The sequence below is a fragment of the Typopeltis vanoorti genome, chromosome 18 (assembly GCF_054136105.1).
Source record: "Typopeltis vanoorti isolate ZY-2024b chromosome 18, IOZ_Tvanoo_1.0, whole genome shotgun sequence".
Taxonomy (NCBI): Eukaryota; Metazoa; Arthropoda; class Arachnida; order Uropygi; family Thelyphonidae; genus Typopeltis; species Typopeltis vanoorti.
This window is the reverse complement of record NC_143566.1, coordinates 106,194,232-106,217,005: the sequence shown is the minus strand read 5'-3', so window position 1 is coordinate 106,217,005 and position 22,774 is coordinate 106,194,232. Positions and strand designations below refer to the sequence as shown.

The 22,774-nt window shown below is 36.5% G+C and overlaps 2 protein-coding genes across 5 annotated transcripts in view; one reads left to right on the top strand and one right to left on the bottom strand.

Moving 5' to 3' along the window:
* Window positions 1-2,043, bottom strand: part of Prosalpha4 (proteasome alpha4 subunit) — a 55,745-nt gene extending 53,702 nt beyond the window's left edge. Inside the window, exons 1-2 of one of the 3 annotated variants that reach the window (XM_090407957.1) lie at window positions 1,961-2,043; window positions 1,653-1,843 (exon numbers count right to left, since the gene is read on the bottom strand). In XM_090407957.1, the coding sequence (XP_090264083.1) occupies window positions 1,653-1,757 (105 nt within the window). In that variant the 5' untranslated portion in view covers window positions 1,758-1,843; window positions 1,961-2,043. The other 2 variants (XM_090407960.1, XM_090407959.1) reach the window with 2 other exon arrangements.
* Window positions 2,044-7,308: 5,265 nt separating this feature from the next.
* Window positions 7,309-22,774, top strand: part of LOC150097028 (ubiquitin-conjugating enzyme E2Q-like protein 1) — a 163,419-nt gene continuing 147,953 nt past the window's right edge. For both annotated transcript variants that reach the window (XM_090408130.1, XM_090408131.1), the window contains exon 1: window positions 7,309-7,450. The gene's annotated coding sequence lies outside the window, so the exon portion shown is untranslated. The remainder of the gene's footprint in view (window positions 7,451-22,774) is intronic.

Genomic DNA, 22,774 nt, shown 5'->3' with positions numbered 1-22,774 from the left:
TTCCACACTCGCATTGTGTTGAGATGCAAAAAATGTATATTCCTTTTGTCCAAAACACCTCTGGAAAAATATTCCATTTGTTGTTTTGCATGTTTGATGTGCGTGTATTTTTAAAAATTTAAGATTGTATCGATGATGTCTCAGTGACTGACAAAAATATAGGATCTATCAGACTTGTGTTAGTTTCTTTGTGCTAGAATCATTCTATTAAACTTAATAATGACTTAATGGAATGAGTGAACTAGTTAAAAACTAAAATAGTGCACATATTATTATTATATGAATCCTCCAAGAACTCATTGTGGGGGAGTACTCCACTCCAATCTACAAACCATTTCTAATACTATAAACATACAGGAAAATTTCTTAAAAGATAATCTTTAAATAGCAGACATATTTATTTCCTAGTGTGATTCTTTTATTTATTTCTTTACCTTGTTTTTCTGTAAAGCTAATTAATTGTCTAGAGTGAATACAATCATCCACAATTCCAGGATTATTTCCTAATTACAATCTGACTTCACTTTACTGTACATTTTGTACAGTGGGTGAGGTAAGGATTTTTTTTTTTTCTATTTATCAATTTCATATATTATTATTATTATTATGTGACACCCCAGGGAATCCAAGGACTCATCGGGGGCGGGAACACTACTCTACTTCGCTAATACATCTCATCCTCTCCACTACTACTTAATTCTCCAACTACAACACTACTACCAACAACAGCATCTATCGCCCATCACCAATGATAGTATTTTTTGTCTGTAAATTGCATGTGTTCTGAAGACTGATTTGTCTGTATGTGGGATGAAAAACTCGAGTTTCTGGGAGAAAAAAATCCCTGCTGCCACTGTATAAGATCAGCTAACTTGCCTTCAATTGAAAAAGGTCATTTTTTGTATTTTTAATTTGTTTTTTACATAATCCAGAAACCATGCTCTACAGACCAAATATGCAACTTTTTCAAGCCACTTGAGCCCTCCAACAAGCAAGGTGGTAGTCTCAACACTTAGCAATGAAATTCATCTCCCACCTAAAGACAATCATAAACACCCATGCCCATAGCAGAATTTGAAACCATGTAAGATCCCAATGCAGCATGTTGGTTGGAGAGCAGGTTATGTTAACCACTTGGCTAACCAAGCCAGCTAACTCATACATAGTATTAAATGCGATATTAACTTTTAAAAATTTTTTTGAAGTAAGACAATGTTAGAAAAATGAAAAAAATTAATTTTTTGAGCTTTGTCCATTAGACAAAATGGATATTGCCTGTTCACCTTTCTGATCTTAGCTAACAGTTAAGTATTACTGGAGGTAACAACAAAAAGTTTGCATCTTTAAATGCTGAACCATGTAAGCCTTTAAAACAGAAACTCTAGTAAAAGAATCGTCAGAATGGAAACATCTTAAATGGAAGCGTTTAAGTCTCATTGTACTAATTTCAGTTAACTCTCATCTGAGCTTAGACTACCACCTAAGCCTTAATATCCGTCTGTTAATACCTGAATGAGAATCTTCAGGTTATCATCATGCCCATAAATACATATATCATCATTGTTACTACATGATACTCTAAGGAGTTCTTACGTTTGGTTATGTGACCATGCTCAACTATGTATGTCAATCATTACATATAAAACACTTACCGCTGTTGATCCTTTCTTCACCGCTTCTTGCGCATATTCGACTTGAAAAAGGTGCCCATCTGGAGAAAATACTGTAATTGCTCGATCATACCGTGAAGTGCCCATTCTGGTGGAATGTTAGAGAAGTAGTACAACAAAACTTAACTTTCCGCTGGAGTTCAGCAAAATAGTCTGGGATTTCAAATGCCAAGCTAAATGCAAACAAAAGAAATGTATGTTTAATATAAACATATAGCATTAATTATATAATTATTAAAACAACTTATGCAGAACTACATTAAGTGTGCATCCCAAGTATTTTTAATTACCAAAAACACAATTAAGCCATTACAATTGGCAAAAACGCTGACAATCATGTTTTGAAGCCACTTTACTGCCACCTATCATTCAGCGATACACAGCATATAATTTTTTTAAAGAAAAATATAAACTACCTCTTTCGTAAAAAAACACCAAATACTATTTGCATTTTATTAATATTCTTTCTTACACTTTCATAGAGTTCAAAAAATTAGTCTTCACACCTCTCCAAGCCACTCTTTATATGTACAGTACTTTTACTTTGCTAATTATGTAATAATAACTATCAGATTACTTTGTTTCCTTTGTACAGTACTGTGTAAAAGCGAAGTTTCTCGGAATATGTACTCAATCTGTGGCGTATATTTGCAAAATTACTCCAGTAACTATTCTAAAAACAAACGATTGTATCAATATTCCGTCCATTCATTTTTTATAGTAATGATTTGGTTAATTTTCACATTTCGCAATATAGGAGTAGTATAATTATATATAAAAAAAATCAGCTAACGCCATTTTATTCCCGTATACGGGGAGTAGGCGAGGCCATTTAGCCCTATCTAACTGTATTAGTATTAGTGTAATATTAGTATAATTATATTATTATTATAATTATACTAATAATAATACATCTTCAAGGCCCACCTTTCCTAATTGAGTTGTGGGAGCAACAGCTGCAAGAGGAACTTCCAATGGTCACAATCCTCTGCTACCAAGCTCAGGTGTTCTGGTGGGATTCCCAAACGTGCCCACTCAAGGTTTCGGATATAATCTATACAGCGAGTCCTTGGCCTTCCATATGGCCTCCCACCCTCTGCCTTGGCAAAGAGGGCCTGCTGAGGGATCCTCTCTTGTGGCATTCTGACCAGGTGCCCGTACCAACATAACTTGGCAAAGAGGGCCTGCTGAGGGATCCTCTCTTGTGGCATTCTGACCAGGTGCCCGTACCAACATAACTGTGATCTCTTAACACGGAGGAGCAGCGGTTGAGTATTGAGGGTTCCCGAATTGCAGAGCTTCTGACTCTGTCGAGTCTTATCAGCCCCGCAACCCCTCGAAGGAACCTCACTTCAGCTGCTTAGATTCGTGTCCGCATTCTTTCGGTCATTACCCAATTCTCATGACTATAGGTGAGGATGGGGATATAGACTGTATTGAAGACAGCCAGCTTTGACTTCAGGCTTAACTCCCACTTCAATACTACCGAACGGCCAAGCTCCCACAATATTGAGCTTGCTAAGCCAATTCCAGTACCTAGCTCTACGTCCCAATTTCCATCACTCATGAATATGGGTCCAAGGTATTTAAACTTCTCCACCTGCCTCAGTGGTACTCCAATCACATGTAGAGTACACTGGGATGGTTGTCTTGAGACCATAAATGTTCCAATTTTGGCCACACTGATCTTCATTCCAGTTTCTGCACAAACAGCTACAAACCTATCCATTGTCTGCTGGAGGTCATCTGCGGAAGATCTAAGCAGAACTAGGTCATCTACAAAAAGCAGTTCTTCTGACAATTCTTCCAATTCTGACACACTCACTGCCTCGGCTGTGCCTTTCAATCCAGTCCATAAATATTATGAAAAGGAGGGGTGACAGAACACACCCTTGGCGGAAGCCAATGGAGACTGTGAAAGGTTCAGACTTTGTGCTGTTTATCCTGACACAAAGCTCTGGGCATTCATACAGGGACTTGATGGCAGCTAATAGTTGGCCATCCACTCCATACTTGCCAAAGCTTATCCCGAGGAACCCGGTCATATGCCTTCTCCAAGTCCACAAAACATGTGTAGACATTCTTGGCATATTCCCAAGATTTCTCAAAGACTTGCCTTAAAGTGAAGATTTGGTCAGTTGTGCTCCTACCAGGACGAAAGCCACATTGTTCTTCCTAGAACTTTGATTCAACTATGCTCCTGCACCGTCGTTCCAAGCACTTAGCAAAGACTTTCCCAAGCAGGTTGAGTAGAGAGATGCCACGATAGTTACTGCAATCCCTCTGGTCTCCCTTCTTGAAGACAGGTATTATTATGCCTAGTGGAAGCTGTTCCAAACAGCTTCCACTCCTCCTCAACATCTGCAGTATGCTTGGGAATCTCTTTTAACCTGGAGGAAATGTCATCTGCAAAATTCTTCCTCACAGCCTCATTTTCCAATGCCTCCCATTTCATGCAGTATAGCTGCTTAGGCCCATCAACATTGATGGTAGCATCTGGTGTCTGAAGCCATAAAGTGCACACAACAAGTAGTGGTTAGTTGACAGTTCTGCCCCCTCTTCTCACACGAACGTCCAACGAAAATAGGTCTGCTGAGACTATAAAGAATTGAATCAGAGACCTTTGTTCTAGTGTATTCCTGTAGCAGGTATACTTATAGACTTCTCGGTGCTGGAAGAAGGTATTCTGGACAAGCTGTTAGTAGCAAAAGTCCAATAATTTCAACCCATTTGCGTTAAAGTCAGGGCGCCGTTTCTCCCAACCACACCCCTCCATGTCTAGTCATCTGTTCCAACATGGGCATTGAAGTCACCCATTTCCAGGACTGATTCCATGTCTGCCACCCTGTCAAAAGCAACATCCACTTCCTCTATGAAGGCAGAGTATTCTGACTCCAGATTAGGTGCATAGGCTTGCACCACAGCCAAATCATGGTTTTTCATCTAAAGCCTTAACACACATACCTGTCCCCCCAATGGGATCCACTCAGCAACACAGTCTGACAGCTGGGGCTTGTGAGTATCCCCACACTCGCCTGAGCAGACATTGTCGGGCTCACACCAGAGTAGTAGAGCTTCCACCCCTTATCCAGGTCGACAGTTCCAGAGCCTCTCCTCTTGGTCGAAGAAAGCCCGACTAAGTCTAGCCGGTAGCGCTTGGCTTCCTCGACTAGTTCCAACTCCTTCCCTGTCAGAGAGACCATTTGTAGAACTATTTCTTTGCGCTGCCCCTAAACACCTCCCCAAACGGATAGCGGACCCATTGGTGGAGTTTCCTCTAGCAGAGTGCGGAGGAATGGTGTCCAAGGAAGACTGTAACATATTTTTCGAACGGGTCCCTCTGCCTAAAACCCGAACGCATCCCTTGGTAATCCGCGCGACAGACGATGCGGTATGAACATGTTTTGTTGGCCTGATCATGTTACAGTGTTTGGTAATGTCCTGTTAGCACAAGACAAAAAAATGAGCAAAAGGAAAGATTCCCCTCGAATACTCTAATAGCATTCGGGGGAAGGAGCAAGAAGAGAAGAAAGAAAGAAGCAAGTGAGGAAGATGAGGGACCAGTCTACAGATAATATAACAGGTGTATATTACATGAAGTAAGGCATGGTCCAGCATCAGGTACCTCGGGTTTGCCACGAAATGGGTAAAGAGGTATGTTTACCATGAAGGACTTTAGAAAAGGTAACTGGGCCTTTCAATTGAGGTGAGAACATCAATTCCTAGTCTCATTCCGACTAGGAAGTCGGAATGAGAGAGGACAAAAGCTGATTGATTTCTGTAACAAGCACAGTCTCATCATAACTAACACATATTTTGAGCAAAAACCACCAGCACGTTACACATGGGAAAGTCTAGATGGAAGACAAAATCAATTAGACTATATTGTAGTCAGTAAACGTTACTTCGATGGAATACGGAACTCAAAGGTGATGCCAAGTGCTGGCTGTGCATCTGATCATAGAGTGCTCTTAATGAAGATGAATATTTGCCTGATAACAATAAAATTTAAAAGAAGTCAACCCAAAATGGGATCTGCAAATGGTACAAAACCCAATGGTAAAAGCAAAATTTAATGAAAATATTTCAGAACTGCTGTCAGCACAGTTGCAAAACGAAAATGAACCCTCTCAGTGGAATAGATCACAAGGAGCTGTCATAACATCTGTTAAAAATCACATCAATATACAAGAAGAAAGTAAGAAAACACCATGGATAACTCAAGATGTAATCAACCTTATTGATGAAAGAAGAACATGGAAAAAAGGAGCAAATGAAGAAGAAAGGTTAAGATATAAAACTTTGGATAAAAGAATCACACAATTATGTAAAAGATTGAAAGTAAGAAAATTGGATAAATAGGCAGTGCACTGAGATAGAAGAATTACAAAATAGGGACAAAACCAAAGAAGCATTTCTGAAACTGAAAGAACTTAATGGAAAAACAAAACGTACACATTCTAATAACATCAAGGACAAAGATGGAAACATACTCATTGATAAGAAAAAGATAAATGGATGATGGGTGGAGTACTTATCAGATCTCTATGATGATGATAATGGTAACATGTTAGATGATTCATGACACCTTAAGTTAAATGTAACAACAGATTCCACTCTACCCACAAGAAAGGAGGTAGAACATGTAATTAAGAATCTTCCGAATAATAAATTCCCTAGGTGTGATAATATTCCGTCTGAGCTGCTGAAAGCTTTGACTGGCAATAGTAACAACTATTATGTTGAATATATTCAGGACATCTATAAAACAATACAATTAACTGATTGAAGTTATTACAACATCTATCTTCATAACAATTCCAAAGAAACAATGCACAAAATTGTGAGGATTACAGAACTGTGAGCCTAATGTCCCATTCATCTAAAGTATTTTAACCATCGTTAACAAACAAATTGAAAGAGCCATAAACGGGGAATTGAGTGAACAACAGAATGGCGTCAGCATGGGAACCATTAATGCTATCCTGGAACTAAAAATACTAACAGAAAGATCACTTGAAAGAAACAGGAACATTTAGATTGCTTCATGGACTTTCAGAAGGCTTTTGATAGTGCAAGCTGAGGCAACTCATAGCAAGGGTGGAGTAAGATCCGATCACTATTCTTGATATTTACCCATAATGTGAACTTAGCTCCTATTAGCTGTATTACTGTTCTACATTGCACTACCTAAAGGGTCAGTTGCTGCACTATCCAGGTATTTGCTCACGCTTGGAATCGCCGAATTTTATATAGTTTCTATATTCGGCATGAAACTCTTTGAGTTTATTTTTATTGTGTAGAATTGCGAATTGTATTGAAGTTATATTAAAATTTCCCGTAGAATTACGATATGAACATAAAATTTGAAAAATCTCGCTTATAATTAAGTTTATTTTTATTGTCTGAAGAAGTATTTCTGAGCTTCACTGCGTAAGGTGTCTTGTTTGGAAATTTATCATTTGGGCGTTTTATGTGCGATTATTTAGTTTAATACGCATTCGCTAGATATTTTGAATTCTATTAAACAGTAAACCTAGTTGTTTGTTTGTTTATTACATCGTTTCCGATATTTGTGTCCACGTTACAGTTTCTACGTGCAAAGAACAAGTAATTTGGGTGATTTGTGTGCGGTTATTTAGTTTAATACGCATTCGCAAGATATTTTGACTTCTATTAAACAGTAAAACTAGTTGTTTGTTTGTTTATTACATTGTTTCCGATGTATGTGTCAGCGTTACAGTTACCACGTGCAAAGAACAAGTTTCAGTAAATAAAAGGTATGTATTCAAAATTTATAATCTTAATCGTATACTAAATTGTATACGTGACATCTAAATTAATTTAAATAAATTTCAAACTCTTGATTATCTCTCAAATGAAACAAATTGCTAAGTACAATTATATAGAAGTATAGAAATATTTCACTATTGATATGAATTTTTTCAGTACTATTTTTCAAATAGTACTAAAAAAATTCTTAATTATATCAATAGCGATGTGTAGCTCAGTGGATGTGGCGTTTGCACACCATCGCGCTAGGCCGCACGAAGGAAGTCTTGGTTTCGAGTCTAGTCGGCGACTAGAGGAAATTTTTCTAAGCCTTTTTTCGACCGGTTCCCGAGTTAGTCGATCTCTGGCACGGGCAAGCAGGTTTTTCCTCCCGGAAACTCGGGTTTTTCGTCCTGTAAACTCAAGAAAATCGACCGTAGAACCCACATTATTTCAGACATTAAAATATATTGTGTTAGGGTTAGAGACCACGAGATGGCGGCACATTTGAGCCGTCTCTCTTCATTGCGTACCGCTTAATTAGTGATAGCCTTGGGCCATCTGTCTCTGATTGGGTACCAGTGGAGATTGAACTGCCCACTCAGTCTCCAAAAGTTAGATAGGGCTAAATGGCCTCGCCTACTCCCGTATACGGGAATAAAATGGCGTTAGCTGATCAATAGCGAAAACTTTTTTTAATTTTATTTTTATATTTATATATCTTGTTTCTATTCTTCAGAAATGGATAATTGAAGAATATTAAGTCAAAGAGACAAGGAAAAATATGCTTGGAATGTGTATCTTTATGTTAAAGACAAGATTGATAAGAAAGGTTCAATTCAATTTTGGCGATGTGAAAATAAAAATACAAACAAAGGATGCAAAGGTAGAATCTGGACAAGTGTCGGTGATGGATCACTAATTTCTGAAAAACAGGAACACACATGTAGCAGTTCTGGAAATGCGGCCAGAGTAAAACGCAAGAAGTTAGTACAACAGCCAAAACTGTTGTACTAACATGTGCAAGATGAGCAGACAATGAGCAACCCATCACAAATCAGAACTCAAGTTCTACAAAATGTTTCTTCTGAAGTAGAAGAAATGCTTCCAAATCATAGCCGTCTGTGCAGAAATATTCAAAAAAGATTTAAGATAAAAAATTTAAGAACTGCAATTAATCCTGATTCTAGGGAAACAATAATTATTCCTGAAGAATACTTAAATTATGAATTCAGCCCATCACAATTTGAATGTTTTTTATTGGCTGATTCTGGATCAGAACAGGTCGATCCCATGGGAATATTAATTTTTGGTCGTGAAAGCCATGCAGTGTGGGGCCAAAGCATGAATGAATTATTTATGGATCGCACATTTTAACTTTCTGCCCCTCTTTTTGCTCAAATGTTTGTTATATTGGCTAGAAAGGTCCTGTTTTCCCTGTTTTATATTGTTATTACCTAATAAGACTCTTGAAACACAGAATTATTTTATATGATACATGAAATGTGGCCATTACTAGTTCCCAAAATTATTAATATTGATTTTGAAATTTCCATTTATCAAGTTTTACGTATAGTATTTACACAAGCTAACATAAACGGTTGCTTTTTTCATCTCGTACAAAATCTTCGTAAGCATTTAGCTTCATGCAGTCTTTTAACCAGATATAATTCTGATGCGCAATTCGCTTTAAATTCAAAAATGATTGCTTCGCTTGCTTTCGTTCCAGAACAAGATATTATTGACGCTATTTCTGAACCTGAGAATCATTTATCCAATGAATTTGAACCAATTTTAGAATGGTTTATGAACACATACATAGGTCGTCTAAGGAACAACAGAACCAGGGCTCCACCAATTTTTCATTCAAACGTTTGGTCTGTGTACCAAAGAACAATAACTGGAAGTGATAGGACAAATAATTTTGTGGAAGCCTGTCATCGAAAACTCCAATTGAACTTTGGCAGCAGCGCAAGTCATCCAAATTTATGGATTTTTATAAATGGACTACAAAAAATTCGAAAAACATATGATGTTGATTATGAAAGAGCAATAGCAGGTTTTGAACATGAGCACAAACGTAGACGTTACGATGAAGCTGATCAAAGAATTTTGAAAAAGTTATTAATTACGATAGGGAAAATATAATAGAATATTTATGTGGTATTGCATATAACTATAATATGAATTAATAAATTATAAAAATTGTCTTGAATTTCATATACTTTTTTGTTTTATTGTATATGTGTAACATTTGTAAATATGTTTGTTAATTACAAAATAATATTAATAAATGAATTAAAACAAAACTATATTTTTTCTTTATTTTAATACTGTGCAATTATACCTTTTCATTTTAAAATCATTTCGGACCACTCTTTTTAACCATCTCTTTCTTAAACGATCCTACAAATTTTAATAAATGATATAAACGAAAAAATATATATAATATAAATATTTAATAACTAGCTGACTCATTTTTTGTATGGGGAAATTTCAATATAATTTCTATACAATTCGTAATTCGACGCAATAAAAATAAACTTAATTATAAGTGAGATTTTTCAAATTTTATGTTTATACCGTTCTTTTAACTCATTTCTCAAAAAAATATTATTTAAATTTACCTGGTAATAGATCAACAGAATAGAATTGCATATATGATCTTTTATTCCGTCGTCCAGTTGTCCGTCGCCCAGTTGTCGTGTACCACAGATAATGGCCTTTGAAATGTGGTGCTCAATGAGAGTTCTCAAATATTTGAAAATCCCCATGGACAGAACATGTGACAAATACAGATGTCCTACAGAGAAGGAGAACACAGAGATCTTTATTACAGGAAATGATCCAGAGAAAGATGAGATTGGCGGGACATGTACTGAGAGGTTCAGCAGGACAGAGGATACTAACAGTTTTAGAAGGAAAAATTATGGGAAAAGGATCAAGAGGCAAAAAACGAAGGACATGGCTTGAAGATATAAGATCATGGACAGGATCACGTGACTATGCAGAAACAAAAAGGAAAGCCACCAACAGAGAGAACTGGAAGAACGTGGTGCTGCACCCTTTCACTGAGGAAGCAACATGAAGAAGAAGAACTGGGCCTTTCAATTGGAGTGAGAACATAAGATAGAATGGCAGAGCTTCATAGGAAGGAAAGAAAATTGGCAGAAAAAGGGACACGATCAAACAGTGGAAGAAATTATATTCGGAGAATTCGGTGATTAGTTATGTGAAAGATGGTCTGTTTCCTTGAGCGACTATGGAAAATGTAACACTAAATTCTCACTCTAGTCTCCAATAGAGAAAGAGAGAGAGAGAATATAGGTGAAATCATGGTGTAGCTGAACCAAATAATATGAGAAGCATTTAATTTTAATGGCAAAGGATTTGAAGATGTTAGAGATAGCGAGATTAAACGAAGAGCATGGTAGATTAATGTGAGAGATGCTCACTAAAAATGGACAGCTGAAGTGACATTTATTTTTATTATTATTTTACTGACATAATCGAAACAGCAAAAACAGGTGCCAATACTAACAGTTTGACTAGTGACACAGATAGCTAACGCCTTTTATTCCCTTATAGGGGTAGACAAAGCCTTTTAACCCTATCTAGCTTTTAGAAACTCATTGGCAATTCAATCTCCACCAGTAACCAATCAGAGATAACTGCCCATGACTATCACTAATTATGGGGCAACCGATGAAGAGACGGGCAAACAATCGCTGCCATCTCTTGGTACCTAACCTTAACAGGATAGATTACTATCTGAAATAATGTAGGTTCTACAGTCCATTTTCTTGAATTTCTGGGAGAAAAAATCCACTTGCCTGTGACAGAGATCGACTGACTCAGGAACCTATTGTAGAAACGCTTAGAAAATATGAACGTAAGATATATCTAACGTTCCTCTTCGCGGCTTAGCACAGAGGATGCAAATGCCACTTATACTGAGCCACACAGGCCTTACTGACACAGTTTAATTCAGATTTCGCACGAGATTCTAAGAATAGTTTATCAAGTACTATCTTAAAATATGGACCTCTGCAACCTAATGTCCTCTTTGAAAATCACACACACACACACACACACACACACACACACACACACACACACATATATATATATATATATATATATATATATATATATATATATATGGGAATAAATTTTTAACTTGGGTATATTGTATATTGTATATTTATTAGGATAACCAAGCAATTTTATATGCTTGGTTATTTTAGCTCCTAATCCCAAGTGTGCAAACAATTAAGTTTGCGCCTGAAACAAAGTTCAAGTCTAAAGATGGTACAACACCAGGGCAGCTCATTGTAAAGGTGGTTAAAGCTTTGATCACTATTCTTAGTATTTTCCCATAATGTAAAGCACATCTCACTAGAAGATGTATACTGCAATGCATTATGGGTGGGGTCACTACCCAGACCGGTTTCGACCGGTCTGGGTAGTGACACACAAGCGCAAACTTAATTGTTTGCACACTTGGGATTAGGAGCTAAAATAACCAAGCATATAAAATTGCTTGGTTATCCTAATAAATATACAATATACAATATACCCAAGTTAAAAATTTATTCCCATCAATATCTCCTCCAGAGATTTTTATTAAAACTTAATACACCTTGTTGCAACTTATATAATTAAAGTTGATAAGGCTTTGTATTACTAAAACCTTGGTATTTAGGGTCTAGCTACTCACTGAGGAGACCTCAAAAAAGGTCGAAACCGGTCTGGGTAGTGACCCCACCCATAATGCATTGCAGTATACATCTTCTAGTGAGATGTGCTTTACATTATGGGAAAATACTAAGAATAGTGATCAAAGCTTTAACCACCTTTACAATGAGCTGCCCTGGTGTTGTACCATCTTTAGACTTGAACTTTGTTTCAGGCGCAAACTTAATTGTTTGCACACTTGGGATTAGGAGCTAAAATAACCAAGCATATAAAATTGCTTGGTTATCCTAATAAATATACAATATATATATATATATATATATATATATATATATATATATATATATATATATATATATATATATATATATATATATATATATATATATATATATATATATATATATATATATATATATATATATATACATATTGAAATGGTCGATGTTGAAGTCTTATAAATCGTTAGATAGTCGCATCGAACTTCACTAAGAGCACCAACGATAATTAGTATGAGCATGATACATTGAAGCAAGCCACAGTTTTGTTTGAGAAATCAAACAAATGAAACCTTTAAACTCCTTTGCTGCTGAGGTAGTAGTCACTTGGTATTGCGATATCAATAATCCAAGCTCGTTAACATGCAATAATTGCATTGTCAGGTCTATTATGGTCAAAGGCCGACCAGTTTGTATTCTAAAATTATAGAGAATGTTTTCCTTTATTTTCAAATAGTGTCTTCATTTTGTGCTCTCAGCGGTTATAAGATTTCGTATGTATTGGATAATTACCAATTAATTATATTGTGTACTCGATCATTGTAGTAGTGGTAATCAATTTTAGCAATTTTACTGCAGACTCTGACTTCATCATCTTACAGTTTTGTCATTCTTATTGCATATATAATTATATAATCTGCTGTTATTCTGTTCATTTATTATTTATCATGATGGCATAAATGTTTACATTAATTGCGTTAGCCTATAACGACCTGTTCCTAAAAAGTTTAGTTTTATTCTTAATATATTTATACTGTAGGCAATGCTACTTCTCTGGCTTGTCGATTTGTCTTCAGTATATCCAAAAAGGGCACTGAAATAGATAATTTTGTTGTTCTTTGTTATCGAATTTATTTCCCGTTGCTTTAAAAGAAATTCTTATAGGGTAGATTAAAAATTTGTTCAGTGCTATTCTTGATGTACTTTTTAAAATAATATTTTAATTTCTTATTCAGAAGTTTGTTTCACAAGCAGCAGACTCTGTCCATTCATTTTTGGTGAACACGATTGGTGATGTGTAGCCATTTATTTTCGAGATTTATGGTTCAGTTCTTTTAGAGATGCTTTTATTCAGTTTGCTATAACAGATTACAGAATTCCAGCAATGAACTCTTGGACTGTATTGAATAATGGGCATGGCTGACGAGTTCATTTGCTCGAATTACGTTCACTTTTGTTGTCAGGATATAATTAAACGTTTGTTATATTAATCTGCCGATTCTTCTTGCCCTCAAGAAGTCGGCAACTGGAGAATAATAGATAATATAGAAACCACAGAAGTTGTTCCGATGTAGCCTTAACCAATTGGACAATATCACGTCCCTGCAGTCAGTGAGAGAGTTAAGTATTGTCACAATTGGTGGATACTACATTCCAAATGATCCCTCAAATGCTCGATCTGATTCAAATCTGGGAATTAGTCTGTACACTTCAGAATAAATATGGGTACACCTTTGAATCATGTGAACCTCGTGACAGGATGTGTCTTTGCTCGAAGACAACCTCCCCCCCTTTGTCAGAAGGGTGGTTTTCTTGTTAGAATAGGCTGACCATATGTACCTTTGTGAACGGGACACTATCGTTTTTTTCGAATTACCCGGCCATCCCGTCGTTTTAATAAAAATGACTATTTTGTCCCGTTTTTAATAAAAACTATAAATATACTTTAATATTGGTCAATCATAAATTACTATTCGTAACGTATAATCGTATATGTTATGAATATCAATATCATGGATACCAGTAATTTGTATAACCATAGAGTCGCATCGTTCCATAATAAATATCGATATCTGCAGTGATCTATTCAGAGGAAATAATAAATACATTTTGGCAACACTTACGCATCTCAGACTTGGCGTCTGTTTTGCTGTAACGTTAGTTTTTGTTTTGTCTGTATGCTAATCGTGGCTTTGTTATTCAATGCCGGTGGTTTAAATTTCATATTTTTTTAAAGTTTTAAGTCTTATTTTTTGATACTTTAAATCTGTCCTGGCAATGTCAAAGAGGAGAAACTGCAGATTTAACGATGATCTCCAGAAAGAATTCAAACTTATTAAACTGGACAAGCTGTGTAGCGATGGAACCAAAGTGGTATGACAACATTATATTGTCCATTTTTCCTTCGCTCATGGTGGCAGAAGCGACATCAACCAATATCTACGTAGCCAGAAACATAAGGATGCTGAAAGGTCTCTGGATTGTCTTCTTAAAAACATCAGCTCGTTTATGGTGAGACTGATGGTAATAGTGCAAACAATAAAATTGCAGCAAGTGAAGCTCTTGTTGCTTATCATACTGCGCGTCACGACCAAAGTTTTCGCGCAAGTGAGGGCCTTGTCGACATTGATAAATAAAATTTATGAACCAAAATTTTCATCAGCACGCAACAAATCAGAAGCAATAATTACCAACATTTTATCTCCATACATATTGGACGAAGTAATAGAAGATTTGAATAAAACAAAAAGCATTACAGTCAGTTTAGATGCATCAAACAAAAAAAGACATCAAACTTTTTCCAATCGCTGTGCAGTACTATTTGCCAAACTGTGGTGTTCAAGACAAAATTATAGACTTTATTTTCTTACCTGAAATACAGTCCCCCTCTAGGTATACCTAAATTTTTGCATGGGTTATGCCACTGAAGAATAATGGTAAGCTCAATATGTTTATGCAATATAACTTTTTTTATCGTCTCACTTTTTCACGAATAAAGAATATTTCATAACCTCAATCCTGTTTTTGCCATTCCAATGTCCCGTTTTTGTCTCAAGGAAATATAGCTAGTCTATGTTAGAAGGGTTCAGATCTATCAAGACATATTGTCATCATGTAGGGCAATATCTTGTTTGAATCAATCTTAAGGTAACAATTTGTGGAGTTTATACGAGTATGTTCTGATATGGATAATTTCACTGTATTTTTGTCAACATATTCTGATGTATGTCGCACCTTTATGATCTCTAAGGTGAAGTTCGAAGTTAGATGCATCTATGTCCTGATGATTTGTTGTTTTAGGAGTTGTTCATTAAGTAAATCTTGAAACTTGTGGTCAAGAAGAATTCAAAGACGAAACTAGAACCCCCCCCCCCCCCGATTGAGAGCAATCTCCATAACAGGATACCACCACTGGCATATTTCCATCCAATCTTGGTCTGGTTGGCCAGAAATAGGCAGGGTGGTCATACTATTTTGTTACATGAGTGTAATTTCAAGTTATCTATATGTAGCAGACTGAAAATTTTAATATCATTTTTTCATATCAAACTTGTGTTTTCTTCAGAATAACTGACAAAAGTATCAGTGAAATGTGCAAGGATAATGGTGACAAGGAATCAATTTTTGAAAATTCCATGTATAATGCTAACGTTTTATCTCAATGAAGCTTCATTATAGTGATTCAAGTGATTTAGGCTTCCTCAACAAGTATCTTTCACCTGCGATTGGCCACATTTGCTTGTCAAGAGAGTTATTTTTGCCTAAATGTATGTCAGCCTTTCAATGTTGGTAGTTTTTTGCGCTCATCTGCGGAGTTTATATGTTCTGATACGGCTGATTTCAGTTCACACTGTATTTTGGTCAAAATATTCTAATACATGTCATCATCTTGATGATTTACGAGCTGAATTTCGAAGCTAGACATATCTATCTCGTGATGATTTTTTCTTTTTGAAGTTGTTCATTCATCAAGAAACTCCAGAAACCAGTCTGTTATTGAAGATTCTGGGATTTTTTTCTTTTTAAAATCGTGCTTTATAAAACCTCTTGTTTGTGTAGTGATTCATAAAAACATTTCATTACTTACCTGTTTTCTTCTACAGTCCAATCTTTATGTTTGGTTTCTTCCAATCTATTTTAAGCTTCCTGGCCTGGTTGCCCAGCTAGGTGAGCTTCTTTGGGTGTCAAGCTTATCACCTGATGTTCAAGTTCTCCACCGGAGGCAGTCCTTAATGATCAAGGCTTCGACTTATCCGGTATACCGATTTCGTCTTGCTATTCAACATTAAGATGGGAGTGGAATACAGTTTGCCTGACTCTTCAGCTGAGATTTGTCTGACTGGAATGATCCTGCTGTCTGAATATCCTATCGCCAGCATATCTCATCATTATCATCAAGAAACCAACATCATCATCATCATTATATAGGAACCATCACTGAGGTCAAAAATGCAGAAGGTCTGCACCAACCATAATTTACATAACAGCGATCATATTTTTCTTTAAATTCTTCAACGGATAATTGTTCCACATATTCAAGTCTCAAAAAAGAAAATACTATCTAACACACACACACACACACACACACACACACACACACACACACACACACACACACACACACACACACACACACACACACACACACACACACACACACACACACACACACACACACACACACACACACACACACACACACACACACACACACACACACACACACACACACACACACACACACACACACACACACACACAAATTTTGTCTTCTTGAATAAGAATGAATATATAAAAAGCCAAACGGCTATTTTTTTCTGGAAAAGTTAATTAAATTAAGGGGATAAAAATCCCTTATTATTTTACAGCGCCAGTATGCAAAACTCTGAGATCGAAAACTACGATCTAAGAGTTTCATGCCGAAGAACTATCGGCGAATCCAAGCGTAAGTGAACACCTGATAGTACAACACTAAGACAACTCAAAGCAAAGGTGGAGCAAGCTCCCTCACTATCCTTGCTATTACTGCAGACTGCTTACATTAGTGATAGCCTTGGTATGAAAGTTTTAAAATCCTTTCGAGGGTCTGTGTAGCTCAGTGGAAGTGGTGTTTACACGCCTCAGCACTAAATGGCCCTAAGATAGACTTAAAGTCAATTCTAGTCGTCGACTAGAGAAACTTTTTTTTGACCGGTTCCCGAGTTAGTCGACCTCTTGCATAGGCAAGCGGGTTTTGTCTCCAGGAAATTTAGGTTTTTCATCCCTAAACTGAAGAGAGTCGACCATAGAACCCACACTGTTTCAGACATTAAAACGTTTATGTTAGGATTATGGACTACGCGATGACGGCATTGTTGAGCTGTCTCTTCACTGCAGGCTGCTTAAATTAGTGATAGCTTTTGGGCCAGCTATCTCTGATTGGTTACCAGTGAAGATTGAACTGCCCACTCAGTCTCCAAATGTTAGATAGGAGACGGCCTCGCCTACTCCCTGTATGTTAATAAAAGGAGTTAGCTGATTTTTTAAAATCCTTTTGCAGGTTGGAAGTGCAAAAACAAACTCATGGATTTTACTTTTGATTTTATGGATAAGTTCTCTTTCTACATCATTTCTTGACGTCTGGATCATTCACAGTAGTCCACAATATAGTCTGAATATTTACAGATTACAAATATTTAGTACCTAACGTTAACTCTTTCAAGTAGATAAAACATATACATCTTTCTAGCTGTATGGCAGTCAGTCTCAAGTAGAGTAATGTGGGCAAATATGAGAATTGGGAACTGGACAATGAGACTTATTTGTGCCTATCCCACAGAAGGTTCTACTAAGGTAGAAGTGGAGGAATTTTTTGAGGCTTTAGAAAAAGCAACTGACACAATGAAAAAGGAAAAGTTGGTCCTTGTTGGGGATCTAAATAGTAGAGTAGGAAATGATTGTGAGACATACAAAAATATTTTGGGAAAATTTGGAGAAAAGAGCAAAGCTAATAATAATGGCAAATATCTGTTGGATTTCTGCTCGGGACATGGACTGGTTATTACTAACACCATGTTCCAACATAAAAATGTGCACAAATTCACATGGAGAGAAGAGGCTAGGAATAAGAAAAGTCTCATTGACTATGTTATTGTTGATAGTGATGTTTTCTCCCTGGTGCAGGACACCAGAGTGTACAGAGGATTTGAAATTGGAAGTGATCACTATTTAGTCTTGAGCAGGATAAAATTGAATTTCATATTGAAAAGAATAACATGTAAGAAAGTTTTAAAGCGAATAAAAGTTGAGCAGCTCTCAGATGTGAACTGTAGACTAAAATACAGAAATATTATTGAAAAGAAAATGAAAGAGTTTGAGAACAGGAATCAAACCTTGGAGATTCAGTGGCAAACTCTGAAGGAAACATTGATTGATTCTGCCAGAGAGGCATGTGGTGAGGTTGTGTGCAAGGATAAAAAAATCAGAACTCCCTGGTGGACACAGGAAGTTAAAGAGGCAGTGAAGGAAAAGAAGAAAGCATATCAAAAGTTCCTGGCAAATAAGTCAGCTTTTACTCTTACAGAATACAGAGACAAATGTAAGAAAGCTAAACAGAGTGTAAAACTAGCTAAACAAAAGTCATGGGAGGACTTTGGCAAGAATATAGAAAATAAATATCAAGAAGGTGGCAAAATATTCTGGAGGTTGTTGAAGAAGCTTAGGAATGGAGGAAAGAGTGCTGTAAAAGGAATTAGAGATGATAAAGGTGAAATGAAAACAGGAGAAAAAGATATCCTTGAAGTATGGAGTAATTACTTTGAAAAACTGCTAAATGAAACAAGCAGTGATGACAGCACAGTGATAAAAAACACTGACCAGGCATGCAGTCAGGAATACATATCCATACTTGAAGTAGAAAAAGCCATCAAAGGCTTGAAATGTGGAAAGGCAGCAGGAGTAGATGATATTCGACCAGAAATGCTGAAGTATGGTGGTATAAGAGTCTTACAGTGGCTGCACTGCATAGTTCAGAAAGCCTGGACAGAGGGACGAATTCCCGATGATTGGAGTAGAGCTCTCATAGTACCCATATATAAAAAGGGAAATAAAACTGAATGTGAGAATTACAGAGGTATTTCCTTACTGAGTGTTCCTGGCAAGATCTATGCAAGTATACTTGAGAAACGGTTGAGAAGAATTGTGGAAGAAAAGCTTGGTGAAGAACAAGCTGGATTCAGGCCAAATAGAGGCTGTCAGGATCAGATCTTCACTTTACGACAAATAGTCGAGAAAGCATGGGAATATAACAAAGATCTGTATTTAAGTTTTGTCGATTTGGAAAAGGCATATGACAAGGTGCCAAGAGAGAAGCTATTCAATACGCTGCAGTTATATGGTGTCAATGGGGCATTATATCAAGCAATACTTAGTCTTTATTTGAGTTGTGATTCAGCAGTTAGAATTGAAGGAAGTACAGGAAGGTGGTTTAATGTTAAATCTGGTGTGAGACAAGGATGTACATTATCCCCTCTGTTATTCATTATCTATATGGATCACATTATGAAGGAATGTGGTATTAAACCTGATATCAAAATTGGAGACGTTAATGTCAGCTCTTTGCTTTATGCGGATGATGTTATACTTCTAAATAAATCCGCTACAAGTCTGCAAGATTCTCTGACTAAATTGAATAGCTGTTGTAATAGATATGGTATGAAGGTCAGCAATAAAAAGACAAAGACAATGAAAATAGGCAGAATCATTGAAAATGTCAACTGTGTTGTGAATGGAGCACCTGTGGAACAAGTAAAACATTTCAGCTACTTAGGCACAATTTTTACTGAAGATGGTAAACTAAATATAGAAATAGACAACAGAATCAGCAAAGCTGGTGTCGTGGGAAGTCAATTGAATAAATTCATATGGAATAAGAAAGAAATTAGTCGGAACACTAAATTAGCTGTATACAAGACTGTGTTCAAACCAATTTTAACTTATGGATCTGAGAGCTGGGTCAGAAGTAAAACACTTGACCAAAGACTAGAGACCGCAGATATGAGAGTCCTGAGAAAGATTAGAGGTGTGAACAGATGGCATCAATGGCAATATCATATTAAAAATGAGGATATTAGGAAAGAACTTGACATTGTCAGCATCCAGGAATGCGTTAGCAGAGCTAATCTCAGATGGTATGGTCACTTAAATAGAATGGGAGAGGAAAGATTAGCAAAACAAGTGTTCTCTGCCAGGTTGGCAGGAAAACGACCCAGAGGAAGACCAAGATATAGGTGGATTGATACGGTACAAAGTGCCTTAGACGATAGAAATATAAGATCTGATAATGTTGGAGTCTTGACAAGTAACAGACTGATTTGGAGGGAAATTATAGATAGGAAGTTAGTAATGATGTAATTTTTTCATGTAGTACTGTCATATCCTGTACACCCCTTGAGGGTACATGGCAGGAATTTGATGATGATGATGATGATGATGATCTTTCTAGCTTACTTGAATACACTTGTACAGTCAGTAAATAGGGTTCATTCTTAATAATTATCTTTCTTTGCATAATCTACAAATAGCTACTTATCTTCCTAGAAGAGGTAAATATTTCACAGTATTCATTTACAATATCATTGTCTTAACGAGTGAATACTAATGACCATGAGCGAATTGTCCATGCTTTCTTCTTTCTCAATTAACGAGCTTGCGCAGCAAGCTCGTTAATTGAGAAAGAAGTAATATTTATTTCTTAATAAATGCACGCATTTATAAGCATTCCATTTAGGATTTTATTTTTGTAGACAAAAAACGGCTTAAGCTTGCGTGGCAATAATTGAGCTTTGCGTTGTGTATCGAAGGCCGATGCTTGCTGGTCTAGTCAAAGCTACCTTGGCTTGCTCGGTTGTAGGAGCTTCCAAGTCCTAGCAGCAGCACTGTGATTTAATGAGCATGCATTGCCATTTCAAGTCGTCTCACTCTGTTGCTTAAACACAGGCTATACGCAATCAACCTAGCTCTAGCCAGTGAGCTTCAGCCAGCCTTTACAAATGTGTGTGTTGCTTGGGAAAATTAAGCTACAACCAACATTTATGACGATCTTATTGACCAGTTCATAAAGAAGAACCATAGGGTAGAATTTGTATTCAAGTATTTGTTTAAGTATAGCTAAATTAAAAAAGATAAAATATCATTTGTAAAATAAATGTTGTATTTGTATGATTAAATGTACATAAATTTCTAAATACATAGTTTTAAATGGTCAGTAATTCATTATTCCGCTAATCAGACTTCAGTCACACCTCTCACTCCCTAAATGATAACAAGAGCAAGCGTGAATTTCAAGACTAGCATTCGTCCCTGCTAATGACCCAGGTGTTTGTGTGGTCCAATGGAAATGCGGTTCCTTCCAAATCACTAGGTTGCCAGAATTAGACTGTTCAAGTTGCCAAATCGAGGATATTTTTCTAGGATATTCTTCAGTGCCAGTTCCTGAAGTAATCGACATTTGGTAATGGAAAATGGAGTTTTTTTTGTTGTTGTTCAGAAATTCCAATTTTTACATCCTCATTTCAAACACTCGACCACCGAAGTCTCATCGTTACAGACAAAAATGCAATTTAGCAGCAAGATATCGCGACATTTCTCGTCCATACATTATGCTCCTCACCAGCTTACTCACACTGATAAACATCCTCAAACCTTCCTCTCCTAAATTCACTCCCCTTTCTTCCACTTCCATGTCTTTCCTTATTCTTCATCCTCCACCATACAATGATCTCTTCCTCTTGTTTAGTCAATGTCTTGTCTTCCCCCACAGTTCCCCTATTTTCCTTGCCTTCTCATTGTCCTTAGTTCTCTCTCTCTCTCTCTCTCTCTCTCCCTCCCTATTATTTCTCTTGCCTGCGCAAGTACATGAATTTCTTAAGTTCCCTTTCTCGTCCATTTCTACAGGAGAATTTATCTAATCTGCCAGAATTGAATTATCTGCCTTTTTCTTGAACAGTTATAATTTCTTCAGTATCTGTTCAATTTTATACTTCTGTGTATTGTTCATTTTACTTTCATACCATCACCACTTACATTTTGGTTCTTTATTGCATGTCTTTTCCTAAATAATTCAACACACACATACACACACACACTTGTGTCTTTAATTTCAAACTACACAATATGTCTATGGTCAGGGAAAAACAAAACAGGAATGGACATTTCCAGTAATTTCTAAATAGCATTTATTGAACACTAAAATCCGTGAACTAGTGGATATCTCATCTCCTTTCATTTTTCCTTTTCTTTTAGGTTCGGTGGCTTGCTACAACTCAAGTAACATGGCTTCCTAATACTGTTGATTATACGACTGTTCATCCTATCTTCATTCTGTGTTTTCGCTGTAAACTGTATGTGTGAGAGAGGGAGTGTGCGTGCGTGCGTGTTTTTCGTGCTGGTTTGCCTATTTTGAGATATGTAAAACCAAATTTCCAGAAGCATATGTGACCAGTTAAGTTACCTTCATTGGAAAAAGACTGAAAAGTTTCCTTGCATCCTAGAGGGATTTTTTAAACGAATGTCTTTCCAATTGTAGCGCATCATTGATAGCGACTGAGCGAGTGAAACTTACTACTTGGGTAAATAATGCTACCATTTTTGTATTTT